The sequence below is a fragment of the Telmatherina bonti genome, assembly GCF_933228915.1.
Source record: "Telmatherina bonti genome assembly, chromosome: 12".
Taxonomy (NCBI): domain Eukaryota; kingdom Metazoa; phylum Chordata; class Actinopteri; order Atheriniformes; family Telmatherinidae; genus Telmatherina; species Telmatherina bonti.
In genome coordinates this window covers 25,898,924-25,923,731 of record NC_136610.1, presented here as the reverse complement: position 1 = coordinate 25,923,731, position 24,808 = coordinate 25,898,924, and the positions used below count along the sequence as shown (strand labels likewise).

General features: G+C 42.2%; 5 protein-coding genes across 12 annotated transcripts in view; all 5 read left to right on the top strand.

Annotated features, from left to right (window-relative positions):
* The window catches only part of LOC306763160 (protocadherin gamma-C5-like), a gene marked incomplete at its 5' end in the record, with an annotated part of 115,073 nt that overhangs the window by 72,087 nt on the left and 18,178 nt on the right, over window positions 1-24,808 (top strand). Inside the window, one exon of one of the 8 annotated variants that reach the window (XM_079249880.1) lies at window positions 21,962-24,421. The exons of the other annotated variants lie outside the window; for them this stretch is intronic. Within the exon in view, the coding sequence (XP_079106006.1) occupies window positions 21,968-24,421 (2,454 nt within the window). Of the gene's footprint in view, window positions 1-21,961; window positions 24,422-24,808 lie in introns of those variants that run through there. 8 annotated transcript variants of the gene reach the window in all.
* On the top strand, window positions 809-10,340 carry LOC306762996 (protocadherin gamma-C5-like; the record flags this gene model as incomplete). The annotated part of the gene is made up of 2 exons (XM_079249665.1): window positions 809-3,266; window positions 7,852-10,340. The coding sequence occupies 2 exons, from the start codon at window positions 809-811 to the stop codon at window positions 10,338-10,340; spliced, it is 4,947 nt and encodes a 1,648-aa protein (XP_079105791.1).
* Window positions 4,586-7,051, top strand: LOC306763164 (protocadherin gamma-C5-like; the record flags this gene model as incomplete). The annotated part of the gene is made up of 1 exon (XM_079249896.1): window positions 4,586-7,051. One exon carries the CDS (start codon window positions 4,586-4,588, stop codon window positions 7,049-7,051), a length of 2,466 nt encoding a protein of 821 aa, XP_079106022.1.
* Window positions 11,257-13,743, top strand: LOC306762995 (protocadherin gamma-C5-like; the record flags this gene model as incomplete). The annotated part of the gene is made up of 1 exon (XM_079249664.1): window positions 11,257-13,743. One exon carries the CDS (start codon window positions 11,257-11,259, stop codon window positions 13,741-13,743), a length of 2,487 nt encoding a protein of 828 aa, XP_079105790.1.
* Window positions 14,660-17,125, top strand: LOC306763165 (protocadherin gamma-C5-like; the record flags this gene model as incomplete). Its single annotated transcript, XM_079249897.1, has 1 exon — window positions 14,660-17,125. The coding sequence occupies one exon, from the start codon at window positions 14,660-14,662 to the stop codon at window positions 17,123-17,125; it is 2,466 nt and encodes an 821-aa protein (XP_079106023.1).

Here is a 24,808-nt window from a genome sequence, read left to right as displayed (position 1 = left end):
TACAGAAATATTTCATTGATTATGCGATACATAGGTACAGTGTGCATTTGTTTTCTGTATCATTTAGTGTTTTCATTACCATTTCAACATGCTTGTTTTGAAATTAGGCACTTAGCAAACGTAGAATTACGGTTCTGTATGATCGTGACTCGTAGTTATTTTTATGCAAAACAGAAATAGTTTTAACTGATCTAATATGGATAGTAGATCAAAAAGTAGACTTTCAATAAATAAATGGTCAATTTTGGTCAAGATTCTTGTTTAGCTTAAACCTTTTTTTCCCTCATGGTCATATTTTCAATTTGATTCCGACTGTAAAATGTTTTGTGTGTGTGTGTGTGTGTGTGTGTGTGTGTGTGTGTGTGTGTGTGTGTGTGTGTGTGTGTGTGTGTGTGCGTGTGCGTGCGTGCGTGTTTGTGTGTGTGTGTGTGTGTGTGTGTGTAAAATATGTAAAATCGTTAGTTATTATTGTCAGTGTTACATTCACAGTGAGCTTATATATCCTGCCACTTTAAGAATGTTGATCAAGGTTTCTCCTATTGGATGGCAGAGAGGGATGCTGAGCACCAATAGGATTTAGAACTGTACAAAGCAATCTATTCCCTGCTCCCACAAAGCAATAGTGAGGTGACGGGGCTTAAGAAGTGCGCGATAAAGAGCAATGTGCACATATTTTTTACCAGTTAAACAAGGTTTGTTGTCAAGAACCATGCATATTGTCCCGAGATCGGATTATTTTCTCCTATCATGGGCACGAACATTGTTTTATTAACATCGGTGGGAATTATTTTAGCATAACGGACCAAGGATGACAAAGAAAAAAGGATACAGAGACTGGAAATGCCTAGCGTTTTGGTGGAATCATTTCTTTCTTCTGTGGACTACAATTCACGGACAGATTCGTTACAACATCCCAGAGGAACTAAAACAGGGATCTGTTGTAGGTAATCTTGCCAAAGATTTAGGTTTGTCGTTGTCTGAGGTTTCTGACCGTGCGCTGCGTGTCGCGTCTGAGGCTGGTGAGCAGTATTTCAGCGTGGATGCGGGGAAGGGCGAGCTGGTGGTGAACGACAGAATAGACAGAGAGGCTTTATGCGGACAAAGCGCTAGCTGTGTGTTACCTCTGCAAGTTGTTGTTGAAAATCCTTTACAGTCTCATCGGATAGAAGTAGAAATAAGAGACATAAATGACAATTCTCCCAAGTTTTTTACACCACAGATCAGCCTTAAAATACCAGAATCGGTTGCTCTTGGTAAACGCTTTCCCTTAGAAAAAGCTGAGGACCCCGATGTTGGAAGTAACTCTTTGAAAACGTATTCTCTCAGCAAAAATGATTATTTTTCTTTAAAATTGAAAGAGTCAAAGACAGGGAAGTCTGTGCCAGAATTGGTGTTAGAGAAACCTTTAGACAGGGAAAAGAATGCTCTTCATCACCTTCATTTGATAGCGTTAGATGGAGGAACCCCAGTCACATCGGGAACCTGTAAAATCACCATCACTGTACTTGACATTAATGACAATTTTCCCGTATTCACTGAAAATGAATATAAGGTTTATTTAAAAGAGAATAGCACCATAGGAACATATGTGATCAAACTTACAGCAACAGATGTTGATGATGGTCTTAATGGTGAAGTTGCATATTTTTTGGGGTCTCGCACTCCAGAGTCTGTTGTAAATACATTTGATATCAATGATATGACTGGAGAAATTATACTAAAGGGTCCATTAGATTACGAAAGCAGCAGATCGTTTCTCATCGATATAACGGCTAAGGACAAAGGAATTCCCGAAATGGAGGGTCACTGTCGTGTACAAGTTGAATTAGAGGACATAAACGATAACGCTCCAGAGATTGTGGTAACATCAAAACCCAGTCCTGTTCGCGAAGATGCACCAGTTGGAACTGTGGTAGCTTTGATCAGTGCACGAGATCTTGATTCCGGGGATAACGGTAAAGTAACATTACGTCTGCCAAAAAATTCTCCTTTCACTTTAAAACCCTCTTTTTCCAACAATTATGAGCTTCTTACCAATAGTCCGCTAGACAGAGAAACATCGTCAGAATATAATGTTGAAATAACAGCAAGTGATTCGGGTTCTCCTCGTCTGTCCAGTAGAAATGTTATACCCGTCACCATCTCGGATGTAAATGACAACCCCCCTTTATTTACTCATCTCTTCTATAATGTATATGTAAAAGAGAATAGCGTTCCAGGTTCTATTCTGTTCTCAGTATCAGCATCTGATCTGGACTCTGGTGAAAACGCAAAGATATCTTACTCTATTCTGGATTCTAAAGTTCAGGACGTTTCTGTCTCATCTTATGTTTACATTAACTCAGATAACGGCAGCATCTACAGCATGCACTCATTTGACTATGAGAAACTGAAGGTGTTTCAGATCCAGGTTCAGGCAAAGGACCAGGGCTCTCCGTCTCTCAGCAGCAACACCACTGTCCATGTTTTTATCCTGGACCAGAACGATAATGCTCCCGCTGTTATTTACCCCTCCTCCGCTGCCCTGGGCTCCCTCTCTCATCAGAGGATGCCCCGCTCCGCTAAAGCGGGTCACCTGGTTACTAAGGTGACGGCCGTGGACGCTGATTCGGGCCACAACGCCTGGATCTCCTACAGACTGGCGGAGGCCACAGACGCCTCTCTGTTCACTGTCAATCTGTACACAGGAGAGGTGAGGACTAAACGCGCTGTGTCCGAGCAGGACGACTCCTCTCAGAGGCTGCTTATAGAGATCAAGGACGATGGGGAACCGGTTCAGTCCTCCACCGTAACAGTGTCCATCCTGCTGGAGGATGGTCTCCATGAACCCATCTTAGACCTCCGACACAAAGTGTCCGAACCCAGCAGGAAAACTGGGAGAATCACCCTTTATTTGATCCTCTCTCTGGCCTCGGTGTCCGTGCTTTCTCTGCTGACTTTTCTCATCTTAGCGGTGAAATGCATCAGGAACAGCAGAAGCAGCGGTAGCTGCTGCATGAGACGCAGCGACTGTGATGATTACAAGAACCCCAACAGAAACCTGCAGATTCAGCTCAACACTGATGGACCTATAAAGTACGTGGAGGTCCTGGGAGGAGACATGTTGTCTCAGAGTCAGTCCTTCAGGTCCTGCATGTCTCCGATGTCAGAGTACAGTGATTTGACTTTGATTAAACCCAGCAGCACCACTGACTTTAAAGAGGTGATCAGTGTTCTGGATGCTTCTTTACCCGACAGTACCTGGACATTTGAGAGCCAACAGGTGAGCAAATCGAAAGATTTATCTTACATATGATACCACCTGAAACCTTTACAGTCTTTTTTGTCTTTTGATAATCAATCAATCTATCTATCTATCTATCTATCTATCTATCTATCTATCTATCTATCTATCTATCTATCTATCTATCTATCTATCTATCTATCTATCTATCTTTCTATCTATCTATCTATCTATCTATCTATCTATCTGTCTGTCTATCTGTATATATGTCTATCTGTATATATGTCTATCTGGATGGATGGATGGCTGTCTGTCTATCTATTATCTGTCTATGTAAGAATGACACTGACTATAAAGGCCTTCATCGCGATGTAGAGACTGAGCATATATTTGACGCATGCTTCCAAAAACCACTGAAAGTCCATGGCTTGTTTATGTTCTTTACTAAATGGCGTTACAGGAAAGAAAAAAAAAAGATATACAAACAGGTACTCCTTATCAGTAAATACACTTAAACATTCTTCAAAGACTAGTGAGCTCTCTGGGCTCCACAGCAAGAATTAACAGAGAAGTGAGACTCAAGCTTCATGTATGGCTTGTTAAACCAGAACCAATCAGAGGTTGGAACTCAGAGCAGCCTTAATTGTCTTCAATTAAGCTTGTTAAAGCCTAAAACTTCCTGATAATTAAACAACTAAATATTTTACCAACAATATTAACTAAATTGCTCTAACAGTCTATATCTTTGAAAAGTGTTGTATATCTAGACAATATAGTGTAATTATTACTAGCAATGCAGTCCTTTTCACACATAAATAAGACTTCTGTATTTCTCTGTCACAATGCCATATCTCACAGCAGGGTTGATACGATGAAAGAAGATAACAAATTTATCATGCACGTTTCCTATCACAATAACTATACTGTAATCTATCTTTTTATTTTGACTTTACCATTTATATTTTATGAGGTAATTTAAATCCAACTTTTTGGATGGTCGTTAATAAATAGGTATTTGTGCTATTTCACACAATTTTACTTTGCGCTGATGGTAATAGTCAGGTCTGCCTTTGTGTTATTGGTAGTGTCTAGTGGATGCAGTGCACCAATAGCGTTGTGAGATGTACAAAGAGATCTACTCCCTCCCCCATCCAGTCCTCCGTACTGTAGCCAGTATATTGCTTTGAGCTCAACACGAGAGCACGTTGCACTTGAACAGTAGGATTTGTTCATAAATCTGCCGTTTCTTGTGCAAAGAGATGGATTACTTTGCAGTGCAACTATGTTATTTTCTACCGATTTTAAAATGTTTTTTTTATTATGATATTTCGATTGGACTTAACGCGTTGTAACGGATCGGAGATGACAAAGAGGATGGGGTACAGAGACTGGAGATGGCTGGCTCTTTGGTGGCATTATTTCCTTTTCCTGTGGAGTACAATATACGGACAGACTCGTTACAGCATCCCCGAAGAGCTGGAAAGGGGCTCTCTAGTCGGAAATCTTGCCAAAGACTTGGGTTTGGGAGTATCAGATATGTTTGATCGTAAATTACGCGTCGCCTCTGAGGCTGGTGAGCAGTTTTTCAGCGTGGATGCGGGGAAGGGTGAGCTGGTGGTGAACGACAGAATAGACAGGGAGGCTTTGTGTGGACAGAGCGCTAGTTGTGTGTTACCTCTGCAGGTTGTAATAGAGGATCCGCTCCAGTTACATCGGATAGAAGTTGAAATAAAAGATGTAAATGACAACGCTCCCACTTTTCTCAAAAGTGATCATATAATAGAAATAGCTGAATCCACCGTTGTAGGTGTTCGCTTCCCTTTAGAGATGGCAGAGGATCCCGATGTAGGCAGTAACGGACTGAAAACGTACACACTGAGCAAAGATGACTGCTTCACTCTTAAAGTTAAAGAAATTGAAAATGGGAGGAAAATACCCGAGCTGGTCCTAAATAAGTCTTTGGATCGGGAGAAAAAAGCAATTCACAATTTATTTCTCACTGCTATGGATGGAGGTAGTCCTGCAAAGTCTGGAACTTCAACAATAACGATAACAGTGCTTGATATTAACGACAATGTCCCACTGTTTGAAAAAAGCTTTTATAAGATTTCTGTTGAAGAAAACAGCTCAAATGGCTCCTTCGTTATTACAACAAAAGCTACAGACGTTGATGAGGGTCCGAATGGAGAAATAGAATATTCCCTTGGTGTGCACACGCCGCCGTCAGTACTGTCATTATTTCATATAGATCCTGTAACTGGAGATTTATATTTGAAACGACAATTAGACCACGAGACGCAAACGTCATATCGAATAGACATTAGTGCAAAAGATAAAGGTTTACCTAAGATGGAAGGTCACTGCACTGTCCAGATAGATGTCTTGGACGTGAATGATAATGCTCCAGAAATTGTACTCACTTCAAAATCCACCTCTGTACCCGAAGATTCTCGCAGTGGAACTGTAGTGGCTTTACTCAGTGTGCGTGATCTTGATTATGGGAACAATAGTAAAGTGAGTTTGCGGCTTCCCAAGGGTTCTCCCTTTTCTTTAAAGCCTTCTTTTTCCAATAATTACGCCCTGGTCACGAGTGCGCCTTTAGACCGCGAGAGTTTCTCAGAGTACAACATTGAAATAACAGCAACTGATTTGGGCTCTCCTCCGATGTCTAGTAGCAAGATCATACCTGTCAGCATAACCGATGTGAACGACAATCCTCCTAAATTTGATCAGCTATCCTATAATGTATATGTAAAAGAGAACAGAGTTCCAGGTTCTATTTTGTTCTCAGTATCAGCATCTGATCTGGACTCTGGTGAAAACGCAAAGATATCTTACTCTATCCTGGATTCTAAAGTTCAGGACGTTTCTGTCTCATCTTATGTTTACATTAACTCAGATAACGGCAGCATCTACAGCATGCACTCGTTTGACTATGAGAAACTGAAGGTGTTTCAGATCCAGGTTCAGGCAAAGGACCAGGGCTCTCCGTCTCTCAGCAGCAACACCACTGTCCATGTTTTTATCCTGGACCAGAACGATAATGCTCCCGCTGTTATTTACCCCTCCTCCGCTGCCCTGGGCTCCCTCTCTCATCAGAGGATGCCCCGCTCCGCTAAAGCGGGTCACCTGGTTACTAAGGTGACGGCCGTGGACGCTGATTCGGGCCACAACGCCTGGATCTCCTACAGACTGGCGGAGGCCACAGACGCCTCTCTGTTCACTGTCAATCTGTACACAGGAGAGGTGAGGACTAAACGCGCTGTGTCCGAGCAGGACGACTCCTCTCAGAGGCTGCTTATAGAGATCAAGGACGACGGGGAACCGGTTCAGTCCTCCACCGTAACAGTGTCCATCCTGCTGGAGGATGGTCTCCATGAACCCATCTTAGACCTCCGACACAAAGTGTCCGAACCCAGCAGGAAAACTGGGAGAATCACCCTTTATTTGATCCTCTCTCTGGCCTCGGTGTCCGTGCTTTCTCTGCTGACTTTTCTCATCTTAGCGGTGAAATGCATCAGGAACAGCAGAAGCAGCGGTAGCTGCTGCATGAGACGCAGCGACTGTGATGATTACAAGAACCCCAACAGAAACCTGCAGATTCAGCTCAACACTGATGGACCTATAAAGTACGTGGAGGTCCTGGGAGGAGACATGTTGTCTCAGAGTCAGTCCTTCAGGTCCTGCATGTCTCCGATGTCAGAGTACAGTGATTTGACTTTGATTAAACCCAGCAGCACCACAGACTTTAAAGAGGTGATCAGTGTTCTGGATGCGTCTTTACCCGACAGTACCTGGACATTTGAGAGCCAACAGGTGAGCAGATGATTCATAGTTTGTCAAGTTTTCACGTTTTGATACGTAAAAGATTACTTTGATGTTTGAATTTTGTCAGTGTAACCTATTTGGAATGTCATAGGCTACCTTCCCGTTCCATTTTGATATGCGTGTTTTGTCGTTTCTGTTTATTTTTTGTTTGTTTTTGGTTTTTTTCTTTAAATGGGTTTTTGATAAGTAATGTAAAATTTGCTCCCAATGGTTTCAATAATTTTATTTGCAGTAATGTCAAAAGTATTTTTTCAGTGCATGACCTACTTTAACTTTTCATACTTGCCCTTTTTTCAATTCTTCACTATCTACGCCTTTTAATCTAGTAAAAAAAAATCAATTTCAGTGAATGTTCATTGATTGTAGTTTATTATAGGGATTGCATCATGTATTAATAAGAAATTGTGGGACCAGAGGAGGAGCTTGCCTCTTACACGTGTCTGATAGAAACACCAATGTGTCATGGCTGATCTTTATAGATGCAGCTGTCTTTTTAAAAGCACTGCTCTGCTCGCTTCCTATTGGATATGAGTGTTAAACTGTGTGGTCCAATAGCAGACTGAACTGTACAAAGAGATCTACCCCCTCCCCTTGCAGCCTCAGTACCGTGATCATGAACAATACATCCAACTGAAGGACGCTGTGGAGCGCGTATTTCTCGGAACTTAGAATAATTCCTTCATGCATCTTTCAAACATGAGCAAACATGCTTCATATGTTTGTATGACTCTTCACGATGCTTCTCGGGACTGGATATTACCTTTGATTTTCTCAATGGGAAATATATTGTAACGGATAAGAGATGACAAAGGGGATGATACAGAGAGACTGGAGATGGCAGGCTCTTTGGTGGCATCAGTTATTCCTGTTGTGGACTACAATAAACGCACAGACTCGTTACAGCATCCCAGAGGAACTAAAGCAGGGATCTGTCGTGGGAAACATAGCCAAAGATCTTGGCTTGTCTCTATCAGACTTTTTTGACCGCAAGCTGCGTGTCGCCTCTGAGGCTGGTGAGCAGTATTTCAGCGTGGATGCGGGGAAGGGCGAGCTGGTGGTGAATGACAGAATAGACAGAGAAGCTTTATGCGGACAAAGCGCCAGCTGTGTGTTGCCTTTACAGATAGTTCTTGAAAATCCTCTAAATTTGCATCGAATTGAAGTAGACATTAAAGATATCAATGATAATTCTCCCAGGTTTCATACAAAAGAATTGTCTCTGAAAATTGCAGAATCGGCAGCAGTGGGAACTCGTTTTCCTTTAGAGGTTGCAGAGGATTTCGATGTTGGTGGTAACTCGGTAAAGTCTTACACTTTGACAAGAAACGAGTGTTTTACACTAAAGATGAAAGAGGTCGAGGATGGTAAATCGGTACCAGAGTTAGTGTTAGAGAAGCCTCTTGATCGAGAGAAGAAGGCAGTTCATCAGCTTCGGCTGACCGCATTAGACGGAGGAAACCCGATACTGTCTGGTACCTCGCAAATTACTGTCACTGTACAGGATGTAAATGACAATTTTCCAGTATTTGAAAAGAATACTTATAAAGTTTCTTTACAAGAAAATTCTGTTAAAGACACATTTGTGATCAAAATTTCAGCAACCGATGCTGACGAGGGTCCAAATGGAGAAGTTGAATTTTCTTTTGGTTCAAGAACCCCTGATTCCGTCTTATCAGTATTTGATATCAAGCCATTAACTGGAGAAATATATTTGAAAGGAGACTTGGATTATGAAAAGGCTTCTTCCTACAAGATAGAAATAACTGCAAAAGACAAGGGCGCTCCTGAAATGGAAAGTCACTGTCGTCTACAGGTAGATGTTGCAGATGTTAATGACAACACTCCAGAAATTGTTCTCACCTCTGAACCTCAGCCTGTGCGTGAGGACGCACCAGGTGGTACGGTCGTGGCTTTGCTCAATGTACGTGATGCCGACTCAGGTAATAACAGCAAAGTTAATCTACAACTTCCGAAAAATTCTCCTTTTACTTTAAAACCGTCGTTTTCTAATAATTATGCACTGGTTACTCGAGATTTTTTAGACAGAGAGAGAATCTCGGAGTACAAAATAGAGATAACAGCAACTGACTCTGGCGTTCCCTCTCTGTCCAGTAAGAGAATCATACCAGTCAAAGTCACTGATGTGAATGATAATGCTCCAGAGTTCACTCAACGAAACTATAATGTGTATCTAAGGGAAAATGGAGTACCAGGTTCTATTCTGTTCTCAGTATCAGCATCTGATCTGGACTCTGGTGAAAACGCAAAGATATCTTACTCTATCCTGGATTCTAAAGTTCAGGACGTTTCTGTCTCATCTTATGTTTACATTAACTCAGATAACGGCAGCATCTACAGCATGCACTCGTTTGACTATGAGAAACTGAAGGTGTTTCAGATCCAGGTTCAGGCAAAGGACCAGGGCTCTCCGTCTCTCAGCAGCAACACCACTGTCCATGTTTTTATCCTGGACCAGAACGATAATGCTCCCGCTGTTATTTACCCCTCCTCCGCTGCCCTGGGCTCCCTCTCTCATCAGAGGATGCCCCGCTCCGCTAAAGCGGGTCACCTGGTTACTAAGGTGACGGCCGTGGACGCTGATTCGGGCCACAACGCCTGGATCTCCTACAGACTGGCGGAGGCCACAGACGCCTCTCTGTTCACTGTCAATCTGTACACAGGAGAGGTGAGGACTAAACGCGCTGTGTCCGAGCAGGACGACTCCTCTCAGAGGCTGCTTATAGAGATCAAGGACGATGGGGAACCGGTTCAGTCCTCCACCGTAACAGTGTCCATCCTGCTGGAGGATGGTCTCCATGAACCCATCTTAGACCTCCGACACAAAGTGTCCGAACCCAGCAGGAAAACTGGGAGAATCACCCTTTATTTGATCCTCTCTCTGGCCTCGGTGTCCGTGCTTTCTCTGCTGACTTTTCTCATCTTAGCGGTGAAATGCATCAGGAACAGCAGAAGCAGCGGTAGCTGCTGCATGAGACGCAGCGACTGTGATGATTACAAGAACCCCAACAGAAACCTGCAGATTCAGCTCAACACTGATGGACCTATAAAGTACGTGGAGGTCCTGGGAGGAGACATGTTGTCTCAGAGTCAGTCCTTCAGGTCCTGCATGTCTCCGATGTCAGAGTACAGTGATTTGACTTTGATTAAACCCAGCAGCACCACTGACTTTAAAGAGGTGATCAGTGTTCTGGATGCTTCTTTACCCGACAGTACCTGGACATTTGAGAGCCAACAGGTGAGCACACAGAAACTGCAAACTTTCGTTTGATCTTTATTTCTCTTCCTATGGCTGAAACACTTAACTGTCCTCACATGATGCGGTTTTAATGAGGGCAACAAATAATCTGTAAAACAAAATTATACATTTTCCCTGTGTTCCATAAATATTGTTTTTTGTACTGTTGACATTTACTACATTTGTGTACACTTACAATAATATATTAGTCCACATTGTGGAGTAGTTAAAATTTATCTTAACTGCAGTTTCATGTTATATAAATGGTTTATAGTGAGTCTCCATTTCATAATGTTTTCCAGAAACATCTCAAACATATACATACCTTTTAATGCATTTTTGAGATTTTTGCTGTGAACCAGTGTCACTATATGGATGGCCACGCTTTTCTTCAGCACCACAGAAGTGGACAGCGACCATTTAAATGAGGGTTCTGATGTGATACAAAAAGTAACAACTGTGATTAAAAAAAAAAAAAAAAAACGTTTGATTGACATTAATAGTAACTAAATTTTAAGTGTTACTTTCTTTTTTTTTTTTTTTTTATTACTATTTCCATCAGAGATATTGCTGATAATAGCTCTTGGTAACACTGTGTTTTAGTCTCCATGCATCCAACCAGACTCCGTCAAGTGCATGCGCCTTTAAAAGTAAGCGTCATCTCCTCTTTTAGTGGTTGGTAGAGATAACTGATTTAAACCAATGAAATGTGGAGCTGTACAAAGAGATCTAGTCCCTCCCCCGTGCGGCAGCAGAGCTGCACACACTTCCACTGTAAGCTGGATGAGAGGAAAAGATGCTCTTAAAAGATTTTAAGAGAATAAAAACCAAGTCTGGTCCAATTAGCTGATTTTTTATGTTTTCTCTGGGTTCTTGCTTTATTCCAATGGATGGCATTTGTTTTTCTTCATTGATGACCAGACTGGGAAATCATTTTAGGTGATCCGTCATGACAAAGACAATAGGATATCGAGACTGGAGATGGCGAGTGGTCTGGTGGAATTATTTCTTTCTCCTGTGGAATACAATAGAAGGACAAACTCGTTACAGCATCTCAGAGGAACTTAAACAGGGATCTGTGGTTGGGAATCTTGCCAAAGACCTGGGTTTGTCGTTATCTGAGATTTTTGACCGTAAACTGCGTGTCGCCTCTGAGGCTGGTGAGCAGTATTTCAGCGTGGATGCGGGGAAGGGTGAGCTGGTGGTGAATGACAGAATAGACAGGGAAGCTTTATGTGGACAAAGCGCAAGCTGTGTATTGACTCTACAAGTCGTGATTGATAAACCACTACAGCTGTACCGAGTAGAAGTGGAAATACAAGATATTAATGACAATTATCCTAAATTTCCTTCAGCAGAAAAAACTTTACAAATAGCTGAGTCCACAGCGGTAGGCGTTCGTTTTCCTTTGGAGACAGCGCAAGATCAGGATGTTGGACTGAACTCGGTAAAATCTTATGCTTTAAGTAAAGACGAGTTCTTTAGTTTGAAAATTAAAGATATGTCGGGCGGGAGGAAGGTCCCAGAATTAGTCCTATCTAAATCCCTCGATAGAGAAAGAAACCCTACACATCAGCTTACACTAACAGCTGTAGACGGAGGAAACCCAGCTAAATCTGGGACTTCCCAAATAACCATAAATGTGTTAGATATTAATGACAATATTCCTGTATTTGAAAAAAATATTTACAAAATCACTATCAGCGAAAATATCGTTCAAAGTACACCCATCCTTACACTGACAGCAAAAGATGCGGATGACGGTCTGAATGGAGAAGTGGAGTATTCATTTGGCTCGCAAACCCCAGATCTGGTTCGATCCGTGTTTGATATACATTCTCTTACGGGAGAAATGCACCTAATTGGGAATTTAGATTTCGAAATAAATACTAATTACGAAATAGATATTTCAGCTACAGATAGGGGAACACCGAGAATGGAGGGGCATTGCACTGTACATGTTGACGTATTAGATGTTAATGATAATCCTCCTAATATACTCCTCACGTCCCAACCGAACTCAATACCAGAGAACGCACCAAGTGGAACTGTTGTCGCTTTAATCAGTGCCCGAGATGTTGACTCTGGTGATAATGGTAAAGTGACTTTACAGCTTCCAAAAGGTTCACCTTTTAAATTAAAGCCATCTTTTTCTGATAACTATGCGCTGGTGACCAATGGAGCTTTGGACCGAGAAAAGATCTCAGACTATAGTGTTGAGATAACAGCTATTGATTTGGGTTCTCCCCCTCTGTCGTCTAAAAAGAGCATTAATGTAACAGTTACTGATGTAAATGACAACCCACCTGCATTTACTCAGCCCACGTATACAGTGTATTTAAAAGAGAACAGAGTTCCAGGTTCTATTCTGTTCTCAGTATCAGCATCTGATCTGGACTCTGGTGAAAACGCAAAGATATCTTACTCTATTCTGGATTCTAAAGTTCAGGACGTTTCTGTCTCATCTTATGTTTACATTAACTCGGATAACGGCAGCATCTACAGCATGCACTCGTTTGACTATGAGAAACTGAAGGTGTTTCAGATCCAGGTTCAGGCAAAGGACCAGGGCTCTCCGTCTCTCAGCAGCAACACCACTGTCCATGTTTTTATCCTGGACCAGAACGATAATGCTCCCGCTGTTATTTACCCCTCCTCCGCTGCCCTGGGCTCCCTCTCTCATCAGAGGATGCCCCGCTCCGCTAAAGCGGGTCACCTGGTTACTAAGGTGACGGCCGTGGACGCTGATTCGGGCCACAACGCCTGGATCTCCTACAGACTGGCGGAGGCCACAGACGCCTCTCTGTTCACTGTCAATCTGTACACAGGAGAGGTGAGGACTAAACGCGCTGTGTCCGAGCAGGACGACTCCTCTCAGAGGCTGCTTATAGAGATCAAGGACGATGGGGAACCGGTTCAGTCCTCCACCGTAACAGTGTCCATCCTGCTGGAGGATGGTCTCCATGAACCCATCTTAGACCTCCGACACAAAGTGTCCGAACCCAGCAGGAAAACTGGGAGAATCACCCTTTATTTGATCCTCTCTCTGGCCTCGGTGTCCGTGCTTTCTCTGCTGACTTTTCTCATCTTAGCGGTGAAATGCATCAGGAACAGCAGAAGCAGCGGTAGCTGCTGCATGAGACGCAGCGACTGTGATGATTACAAGAACCCCAACAGAAACCTGCAGATTCAGCTCAACACTGATGGACCTATAAAGTACGTGGAGGTCCTGGGAGGAGACATGTTGTCTCAGAGTCAGTCCTTCAGGTCCTGCATGTCTCCGATGTCAGAGTACAGTGATTTGACTTTGATTAAACCCAGCAGCACCACTGACTTTAAAGAGGTGATCAGTGTTCTGGATGCTTCTTTACCCGACAGTACCTGGACATTTGAGAGCCAACAGGTGAGCACACAGAAACTGCAAACTTTCGTTTGATCTTTATTTCTCTTCCTATGGCTGAAACACTTAACTGTCCTCACATGATGCGGTTTTAATGAGGGCAACAAATAATCTGTAAAACAAAATTATACATTTTCCCTGTGTTCCATAAATATTGTTTTTTGTACTGTTGACATTTACTACATTTGTGTACACTTACAATAATATATTAGTCCACATTGTGGAGTAGTTAAAATTTATCTTAACTGCAGTTTCATGTTATATAAATGGTTTATAGTGAGTCTCCATTTCATAATGTTTTCCAGAAACATCTCAAACATATACATACCTTTTAATGCATTTTTGAGATTTTTGCTGTGAACCAGTGTCACTATATGGATGGCCACGCTTTTCTTCAGCACCACAGAAGTGGACAGCGACCATTTAAATGAGGGTTCTGATGTGATACAAAAAGTAACAACTGTGATTAAAAAAAAAAAAAAAAAACGTTTGATTGACATTAATAGTAACTAAATTTTAAGTGTTACTTTCTTTTTTTTTTTTTTTTTATTACTATTTCCATCAGAGATATTGCTGATAATAGCTCTTGGTAACACTGTGTTTTAGTCTCCATGCATCCAACCAGACTCCGTCAAGTGCATGCGCCTTTAAAAGTAAGCGTCATCTCCTCTTTTAGTGGTTGGTAGAGATAACTGATTTAAACCAATGAAATGTGGAGCTGTACAAAGAGATCTAGTCCCTCCCCCGTGCGGCAGCAGAGCTGCACACACTTCCACTGTAAGCTGGATGAGAGGAAAAGATGCTCTTAAAAGATTTTAAGAGAATAAAAACCAAGTCTGGTCCAATTAGCTGATTTTTTATGTTTTCTCTGGGTTCTTGCTTTATTCCAATGGATGGCATTTGTTTTTCTTCATTGATGACCAGACTGGGAAATCATTTTAGGTGATCCGTCATGACAAAGACAATAGGATATCGAGACTGGAGATGGCGAGTGGTCTGGTGGAATTATTTCTTTCTCCTGTGGAATACAATAGAAGGACAAACTCGTTACAGCATCTCAGAGGAACTTAAACAGGGATCTGTGGTTGGGAATCTTGCCAAAGACCTGGGTTTGTCGTTATCTGAGATTTTTGACCGTAAACTGCGTGTCGCCTCTGAGGCTGGTGAGCAGTATTTCAGCGTGGATGCGGGGAAGGGTGAGCTGGTGGTGAATGACAGAATAGACAGGGAAGCTTTATGTGGACAAAGCGCAAGCTGTGTATTGACTCTACAAGTCGTGATTGATAAACCACTACAGCTGTACCGAGTAGAAGTGGAAATACAAGATATTAATGACAATTATCCTAAATTTCCTTCAGCAGAAAAAACTTTACAAATAGCTGAGTCCACAGCGGTAGGCGTTCGTTTTCCTTTGGAGACAGCGCAAGATCAGGATGTTGGACTGAACTCGGTAAAATCTTATGCTTTAAGTAAAGACGAGTTCTTTAGTTTGAAAATTAAAGATATGTCGGGCGGGAGGAAGGTCCCAGAATTAGTCCTATCTAAATCCCTCGATAGAGAAAGAAACCCTACACATCAGCTTACACTAACAGCTGTAGACGGAGGAAACCCAGCTAAATCTGGGACTTCCCAAATAACCATAAATGTGTTAGATATTAATGACAATATTCCTGTATTTGAAAAAAATATTTACAAAATCACTATCAGCGAAAATATCGTTCAAAGTACACCCATCCTTACACTGACAGCAAAAGATGCGGATGACGGTCTGAATGGAGAAGTGGAGTATTCATTTGGCTCGCAAACCCCAGATCTGGTTCGATCCGTGTTTGATATACATTCTCTTACGGGAGAAATGCACCTAATTGGGAATTTAGATTTCGAAATAAATACTAATTACGAAATAGATATTTCAGCTACAGATAGGGGAACACCGAGAATGGAGGGGCATTGCACTGTACATGTTGACGTATTAGATGTTAATGATAATCCTCCTAATATACTCCTCACGTCCCAACCGAACTCAATACCAGAGAACGCACCAAGTGGAACTGTTGTCGCTTTAATCAGTGCCCGAGATGTTGACTCTGGTGATAATGGTAAAGTGACTTTACAGCTTCCAAAAGGTTCACCTTTTAAATTAAAGCCATCTTTTTCTGATAACTATGCGCTGGTGACCAATGGAGCTTTGGACCGAGAAAAGATCTCAGACTATAGTGTTGAGATAACAGCTATTGATTTGGGTTCTCCCCCTCTGTCGTCTAAAAAGAGCATTAATGTAACAGTTACTGATGTAAATGACAACCCACCTGCATTTACTCAGCCCACGTATACAGTGTATTTAAAAGAGAACAGAGTTCCAGGTTCTATTCTGTTCTCAGTATCAGCATCTGATCTGGACTCTGGTGAAAACGCAAAGATATCTTACTCTATTCTGGATTCTAAAGTTCAGGACGTTTCTGTCTCATCTTATGTTTACATTAACTCGGATAACGGCAGCATCTACAGCATGCACTCGTTTGACTATGAGAAACTGAAGGTGTTTCAGATCCAGGTTCAGGCAAAGGACCAGGGCTCTCCGTCTCTCAGCAGCAACACCACTGTCCATGTTTTTATCCTGGACCAGAACGATAATGCTCCCGCTGTTATTTACCCCTCCTCCGCTGCCCTGGGCTCCCTCTCTCATCAGAGGATGCCCCGCTCCGCTAAAGCGGGTCACCTGGTTACTAAGGTGACGGCCGTGGACGCTGATTCGGGCCACAACGCCTGGATCTCCTACAGACTGGCGGAGGCCACAGACGCCTCTCTGTTCACTGTCAATCTGTACACAGGAGAGGTGAGGACTAAACGCGCTGTGTCCGAGCAGGACGACTCCTCTCAGAGGCTGCTTATAGAGATCAAGGACGATGGGGAACCGGTTCAGTCCTCCACCGTAACAGTGTCCATCCTGCTGGAGGATGGTCTCCATGAACCCATCTTAGACCTCCGACACAAAGTGTCCGAACCCAGCAGGAAAACTGGGAGAATCACCCTTTATTTGATCCTCTCTCTGGCCTCGGTGTCCGTGCTTTCTCTGCTGACTTTTCTCATCTTAGCGGTGAAATGCATCAGGAACAGCAGAAGCAGCGGTAGCTGCTGCATGAGACGCAGCGACTGTGATGATTACAAGAACCCCAACAGAAACCTGCAGATTCAACTCAACACTGATGGACCTATAAAGTACGTGGAGGTCCTGGGAGGAGACATGTTGTCTCAGAGTCAGTCCTTCAGGTCCTGCATGTCTCCGATGTCAGAGTACAGTGATTTGACTTTGATTAAACCCAGCAGCACCACAGACTTTAAAGAGGTGATCAGTGTTCTGGATGCGTCTTTACCCGACAGTACCTGGACATTTGAGAGTCAGCAGGTGAGCACTTAACTCTAGATTTACATATAATTTATTCAGTATTGTTTCGCTCTTTCTTTGCAACTTGAAATTAAAACAAGAGACAAAAATGTTATTTTATTAGGGAACGCTTTATGGGTGGATCAGGAGCTAATGTAATTACCAGTACTTAGTGGCGACCACTAACACCAAGTTTATTGAGGAACAATACTTGGTCGCCAGATAGTACTGGTTATGTATGTGCCTGATTCGCTCCTGTTTTGTTTTTACTGGTCACTAACTAGTAGTTCAATATAGCTGGTCTTAGTGGTCACAAACTGTTACTGGTATTTAACCATTAGTTCCTGTCTCACCCCTTAGGCGTTCTTTCTGATGAAGCAAACATTGTGTCCAGTATTGTAAAGAGCTGCCAAAATAAACGAAGCGTTCATTTAAAAAAAAAAAAAAAAAAAAAAAAAAAAAAAAAAAACATGTTTTATGTATTTATAATGCAATCTATTGGAGTAAGCGGTTTGGAAAATGAATGAATGAATGAATGAATAATGCAATCTTTTGACCTATTTACGTTTTACTAACTTTAAATTAAAAGAGGTACAAAAAGAAACGTTCCTTTCAAAGATCACGCTTTGAATGACGGATCTGTTTTCAGTGATTCAATATTATGTTTCGTTCAGTGCTGTTTGGGAAACTGGTAAAATGTTCACATAATGAAAATAAACTGTAAACTTTTCAAAAGGTTTTCCCTAAGCCGCAATAAAAATGATATTTGCTGACAACCTAAGATAATATTACTGTTAATTTACTTATTTACATTTGTCCCTTTTTCACTGTGTTTGCAGTTTTCTTTGTTAGTTTTGGGCATGCTTCTTTGTCAGATTTCTCTCATTTAATTTTTCATATAGTAAGATGTTCTTACTCCAAGATTAGTGGTGACAATCATAAAATCTTTGCAAACCAGACGTGAAATGTTATTCATGAAATTAATTTTCACCCCGCAGAGATTCCTTAAAGGAAGATTACCCCCAATTTGATCTGTCTTTTAGTATCTTGTCATAGTGTCTGTGATTCTGAATGCGCGCAGCATCTTTGTGTCTGACATAACTCCTTGTGATTGGACTTTCACTGCAGATGCTGCGGACCAATAGGTCTCAGTATAGTACAAAGAGATCTACTCCACCCCCAATTCGCTCTCACCGCAGTTGTTCTCGGTGTGCTCAGTGCTAGAGAAGAGATGCTTTTATTTCATTCATACAGGGTTGTACATTTATTTGAAAACGATTTGATTATCTCTTCTGGAATATCAATTTTTGGTGATGGCTTTGAATGATGGGATATAACAATGAAAGCCTCTCTGGGAAATAAAATATTTTAACGGCTCGGGAAGCGACCGGGATGACAACGACAATGGGATACAGAGACTGGAGATGGCAGGCTGTTTGGTGGCATCATTTCTTTCTTTTATGGAGTACAATAGACGGAGAGACTCGTTACAGCATCCCAGAGGAACTAAAGCAGGGATCCGTTGTAGGAAATATAGCCAGAGTTCTGGATTTAGGACTGTCTGATGTTTTTGAGCGTAAACTGCGTGTGGACTCTGAGACTGGTAAGCAGTACTTTAGCGTGGATGCGGGGAAGGGTGAGCTGGTGGTGAACGACAGAATAGACAGAGAAGCTTTGTGTGCGCAAAGCCCTACCTGCGTTTTACCTCTGGAAATTGTGGCAGAAAATCCGCTGCAACTACATCGAATAGAGGTAGAAATAAAGGATATAAATGACCACGCTCCTATTTTCTCAACAGAGGAACGAAATATAAAGATAGCAGAATCGACCGCTTCGGGTATTCGCTTTCCTTTAGACACTGCACAGGATCTGGACGTAGGTAGTAATTCCATAAAATCGTATACCCTAAGTAAAGATGACTGCTTTAGTTTAAAGATTAAAGAGTTGTCTGATAATCGAAAGGTTCCGGAGCTGATACTGGAGAAATCACTTGACAGAGAAAAGCAGAGTGTCCATGAGTTGTTACTAACAGCGTTAGATGGAGGTAATCCAGTCAAAACAGGAACCACAAAAGTTATAGTTACTGTTTTAGACAACAATGACAATGTTCCTGTTTTTAAAAGGCCATTTTACAACATATCTGTACCCGAAAATATTGCGGTTGGTTCTGTACTCTTACGCGTTGAAGCCACGGATGCAGACGAGGGTGTGAATGGGGAAATTGAATACCTGTTTGCTGACCACACACCGAAATCGTTGTTGTCCATGTTCCACTTGCATTCGAGTACAGGTGATATTTCTTTGATCGGATCTTTGGATTATGAACTAAATTCAGTTCTCGACCTAGAGATTACTGCCAAGGATAAAGGAGTTCCTGAGATGGAGGGTCACTGCCGTGTGCAAGTCGTAATCATGGACATTAATGACAATGCCCCAGAAATTGTTCTCACTTCTAAACCAAATCCTGTACGAGAGGACGCACGAAGTGGCACGGTAGTAGCTTTGATCAGAGTACGAGACTTAGACTCAGGTAATAACGCCAATGTAACGTTAAACCTCCCACGTGGATGTCCGTTCAGATTAAAGCCTTCATTTTCAAATAACTACGCATTAGTGACCGATGGCGTTTTAGACAGAGAGAACTTTTCAGAGTATAGTATCGAGATAACAGCGACTGACTCTGGCTCCCCGTCACTGTCGAGTCAAAAAACTATACTTGTCAGCATCACTGATGTGAATGACAATCCTCCAAAGTTTACTCAGCTATCCTATAATGTATATGTAAAAGAGAACAGAGTTCCAGGTTCTATTCTGTTCTCAGTATCAGCATCTGATCTGGACTCTGGTGAAAACGCAAAGATATCTTACTCTATCCTGGATTCTAAAGTTCAGGACGTTTCTGTCTCATCTTATGTTTACATTAACTCAGATAACGGCAGCATCTACAGCATGCACTCGTTTGACTATGAGAAACTGAAGGTGTTTCAGATCCAGGTTCAGGCAAAGGACCAGGGCTCTCCGTCTCTCAGCAGCAACACCACTGTCCATGTTTTTATCCTGGACCAGAACGATAATGCTCCCGCTGTTATTTACCCCTCCTCCGCTGCCCTGGGCTCCCTCTCTCATCAGAGGATGCCCCGCTCCGCTAAAGCGGGTCACCTGGTTACTAAGGTGACGGCCGTGGACGCTGATTCGGGCCACAACGCCTGGATCTCCTACAGACTGGCGGAGGCCACAGACGCCTCTCTGTTCACTGTCAATCTGTACACAGGAGAGGTGAGGACTAAACGCGCTGTGTCCGAGCAGGACGACTCCTCTCAGAGGCTGCTTATAGAGATCAAGGACGACGGGGAACCGGTTCAGTCCTCCACCGTAACAGTGTCCATCCTGCTGGAGGATGGTCTCCATGAACCCATCTTAGACCTCCGACACAAAGTGTCCGAACCCAGCAGGAAAACTGGGAGAATCACCCTTTATTTGATCCTCTCTCTGGCCTCGGTGTCCGTGCTTTCTCTGCTGACTTTTCTCATCTTAGCGGTGAAATGCATCAGGAACAGCAGAAGCAGCGGTAGCTGCTGCATGAGACGCAGCGACTGTGATGATTACAAGAACCCCAACAGAAACCTGCAGATTCAGCTCAACACTGATGGACCTATAAAGTACGTGGAGGTCCTGGGAGGAGACATGTTGTCTCAGAGTCAGTCCTTCAGGTCCTGCATGTCTCCGATGTCAGAGTACAGTGATTTGACTTTGATTAAACCCAGCAGCACCACAGACTTTAAAGAGGTGATCAGTGTTCTGGATGCTTCTTTACCCGACAGTACCTGGACATTTGAGAGCCAACAGGTGAGCAAAAACATTAGACCTCAAGTTTTCTGTTTTCAGTCCATATCAACAAAGTCTTTTTATTTATTTATTCATTTAGCTATTTATACGAAATTTGGTTAATCAACACGAGGAGAGTGTGGGAAGTTTCTTAATTTGTAATTAAAGCTTGAAAGTTAAAGATGTTGAGAAAACACGCATAATAAGGGTTTTTGTGCTGTTTTTTTTTTTTTTTTTTTTTTTTTTTTTTTTTTGCTAGATAACAACATCTGGTAATGACAGTAATTTTTTTTTGTTTTTGTTGTTGTTGTTTTTAAATTTATGAAAGCTGACTGACTGAAATGCAGGTGTAGACTGACTACTAGACAATCACCTTATGGAGGTGTTACTGTATTGTGTTAGGCATTAGTGCTATGTCTGGTTTCTGATTGCTTTATTTCTGAGTTACTAAATCATATTTTTTACATTTCCTTATAACAAACCTTTAAACAACTTCCTGCATATCTTTTAAGTTTTATATAAACGTTGTTTGAGCATTTTTTATTCATCGAATTAAATCCTTAAATTTTTTTCAAAAGATTTTCTGAAATAATAAAAAAAGACCGTTTTTTATTATTATTATTATTATTTGTTTGATTTTTCTTTCTTTTTTTTTTTTTGTTTGTCTCCACAGTTGTATAAAAGCTATGTTGCTTTCATAACCACAAAAACTTAACTAAATTTATTTTTGGTCATATTCATTTTCGAGAAATGTATTTCCTCACAGTGGTATTAAAGCACTGTGGTTGGATGAGAGATTCAGACTCTGTGAGCCAATAGCATGAATAACTGTACAAAGAGATCTATCCCATCCCCCACTCACAGCGGTAGCCCCGGCAGGGCTCAGAGGATATGCGCTCATCCGAAGGTGTCCAGAATTTAGACCTTTGTCGTTTTCATGCATTCGTGGATTCTTTTATCGTGGAATATCCAATCTGGTGGTGGAATTAATGTCGGGATGGTCATATAACAGTTAACCAATGGGGAATAACATCTTCTAACGGACCGGGGATGACAAAGAGAATCAAATACCGAGACTGGAGATGGCTGGCGCTGTGGTGGCATCATTTCTTTCTCTTGTGGAATACAATAGACGGACAGACACGTTACAGCATCCCAGAAGAGCTGAAACATGGTTCTGTTGTAGGAAACCTTGCAAAAGATCTGGGGTTGTCGTTATCTGACATTTTTAACCGTAAACTGCGCGTCGCATCTGAGGCTGGTAAGCAGTATTTCAGTGTGGATGCGGGGAAGGGCGAGCTGGTGGTGAATGACAGAATAGATCGAGAGGCTTTATGTGGAGAGAGCACTAGCTGCGTGTTACCTCTGCAAGTGTTCATAGAGAATCCGTTACATCTTTATAGAATAGAGGTGGAAATTAAAGATATCAATGACAATTCTCCAAGTTTTCTTAGCAAAGAAAAACATTTGAAAATTGCAGAATTGACAGCGGTGGGTGCGCGCTACCCACTGGAGACAGCACAGGACCTAGATGTAGGTAGTAACTCAGTAAAATCATACAGTCTTAGCAAAGATGAATGTTTTAGCTTAAAAGTCAAAGATTTGGTTCATGGACGTAAAGTACCAGAACTTGTGTTGGAAAAACCTCTAGACAGAGAAAAACAAAAGGTCCATCAGTTACTGTTGACAGCGACAGATGGAGGCAATCCTGTCAGAACTGGAACATCAAACATCATAGTTACAGTTTTAGACAATAATGACAATGTTCCAACTTTCAACAAAGCATTATATAAAACAACTGTACCTGAAAACAGTCGAAGTGGCTTAATGCTCATAAAGGTAGAGGCAACAGATTTGGATGAGGGCCTGAATGGAGAAATTGAATATTCATTTGCTGATCATACACCTGAGACTTTACTATCTATTTTTCAGATAAACTCAGCAACGGGAGAAATTTTTCTTAGAGGACAGTTGGATTATGAAAACGTTGCAAGACATGAAATAGACATTACTGCAAAAGATAAAGGTGTTCCTGAAATGGAGGGTCACTGTCGTGTACAAGTTGAGGTGATAGATATAAATGATAATTCTCCAGAAATTGTTCTCACTTCGCGACCGAGCAAAATACCTGAAGACGCGCCAACTGGCACCGTTGTTGCTTTGCTCACTGCCCGAGATATTGACTCTGGTAATAATGGTAAAGTGACATTACAGCTCCCCAAAGGTTCTCCTTTTAAACTAAAATCCTCCTTTTCTGATAATTATGCACTGATAACAGATAGACCTTTGGATCGAGAGAAGTTCTCTGACTACAGTGTTGAGATAACAGCTACTGATTTAGGGTCTCCGGTTCTGTCGTCTAAAACGACCGTTAATGTGACAGTTACCGACGTAAATGACAATCCACCAATATTTACCCAGCCTGCATATGCTGTTTATTTCAGGGAAAATGGAGTGCCAGGTTCTATTCTGTTCTCAGTATCAGCATCTGATCTGGACTCTGGTGAAAACGCAAAGATATCTTACTCTATTCTGGATTCTAAAGTTCAGGACGTTTCTGTCTCATCTTATGTTTACATTAACTCAGATAACGGCAGCATCTACAGCATGCACTCATTTGACTATGAGAAACTGAAGGTGTTTCAGATCCAGGTTCAGGCAAAGGACCAGGGCTCTCCGTCTCTCAGCAGCAACACCACTGTCCATGTTTTTATCCTGGACCAGAACGATAATGCTCCCGCTGTTATTTACCCCTCCTCCGCTGCCCTGGGCTCCCTCTCTCATCAGAGGATGCCCCGCTCCGCTAAAGCGGGTCACCTGGTTACTAAGGTGACGGCCGTGGACGCTGATTCGGGCCACAACGCCTGGATCTCCTACAGACTGGCGGAGGCCACAGACGCCTCTCTGTTCACTGTCAATCTGTACACAGGAGAGGTGAGGACTAAACGCGCTGTGTCCGAGCAGGACGACTCCTCTCAGAGGCTGCTTATAGAGATCAAGGACGACGGGGAACCGGTTCAGTCCTCCACCGTAACAGTGTCCATCCTGCTGGAGGATGGTCTCCATGAACCCATCTTAGACCTCCGACACAAAGTGTCCGAACCCAGCAGGAAAACTGGGAGAATCACCCTTTATTTGATCCTCTCTCTGGCCTCGGTGTCCGTGCTTTCTCTGCTGACTTTTCTCATCTTAGCGGTGAAATGCATCAGGAACAGCAGAAGCAGCGGTAGCTGCTGCATGAGACGCAGCGACTGTGATGATTACAAGAACCCCAACAGAAACCTGCAGATTCAGCTCAACACTGATGGACCTATAAAGTACGTGGAGGTCCTGGGAGGAGACATGTTGTCTCAGAGTCAGTCCTTCAGGTCCTGCATGTCTCCGATGTCAGAGTACAGTGATTTGACTTTGATTAAACCCAGCAGCACCACAGACTTTAAAGAGGTGATCAGTGTTCTGGATGCTTCTTTACCCGACAGTACCTGGACATTTGAGAGCCAACAGGTGAGCAAAGAGTAATAAGATAACAAATAAACAAAAAAGAAAAAAATAATAAAACTAACTTGCATTAAAATATCTGCACGTCATTGTTTCATTTCTTATAATATGAAATGAAACGTTTGTTTTGTATTGGGGTTTTCTTTTTTTTTTGGGAGGGTGGGGGGGTGGGGGGGTAGGAACAATAAAAAAAAGTCATATATATCAAACATTAATTTTTATACTAGTCATTTTAATTAGTTATACACCTGTAAGTTTGTTTTATCTCGGTGTTATTTGTATTGATAATGCATTGCGTTTACAAAGTCATTTCAGCACTGCAGAGGTGGACAGCGACTTCCCTTGCAAAGCCCCCGGGGCTGTTAACACACTGTTTTTGGTGCTATACTGGAA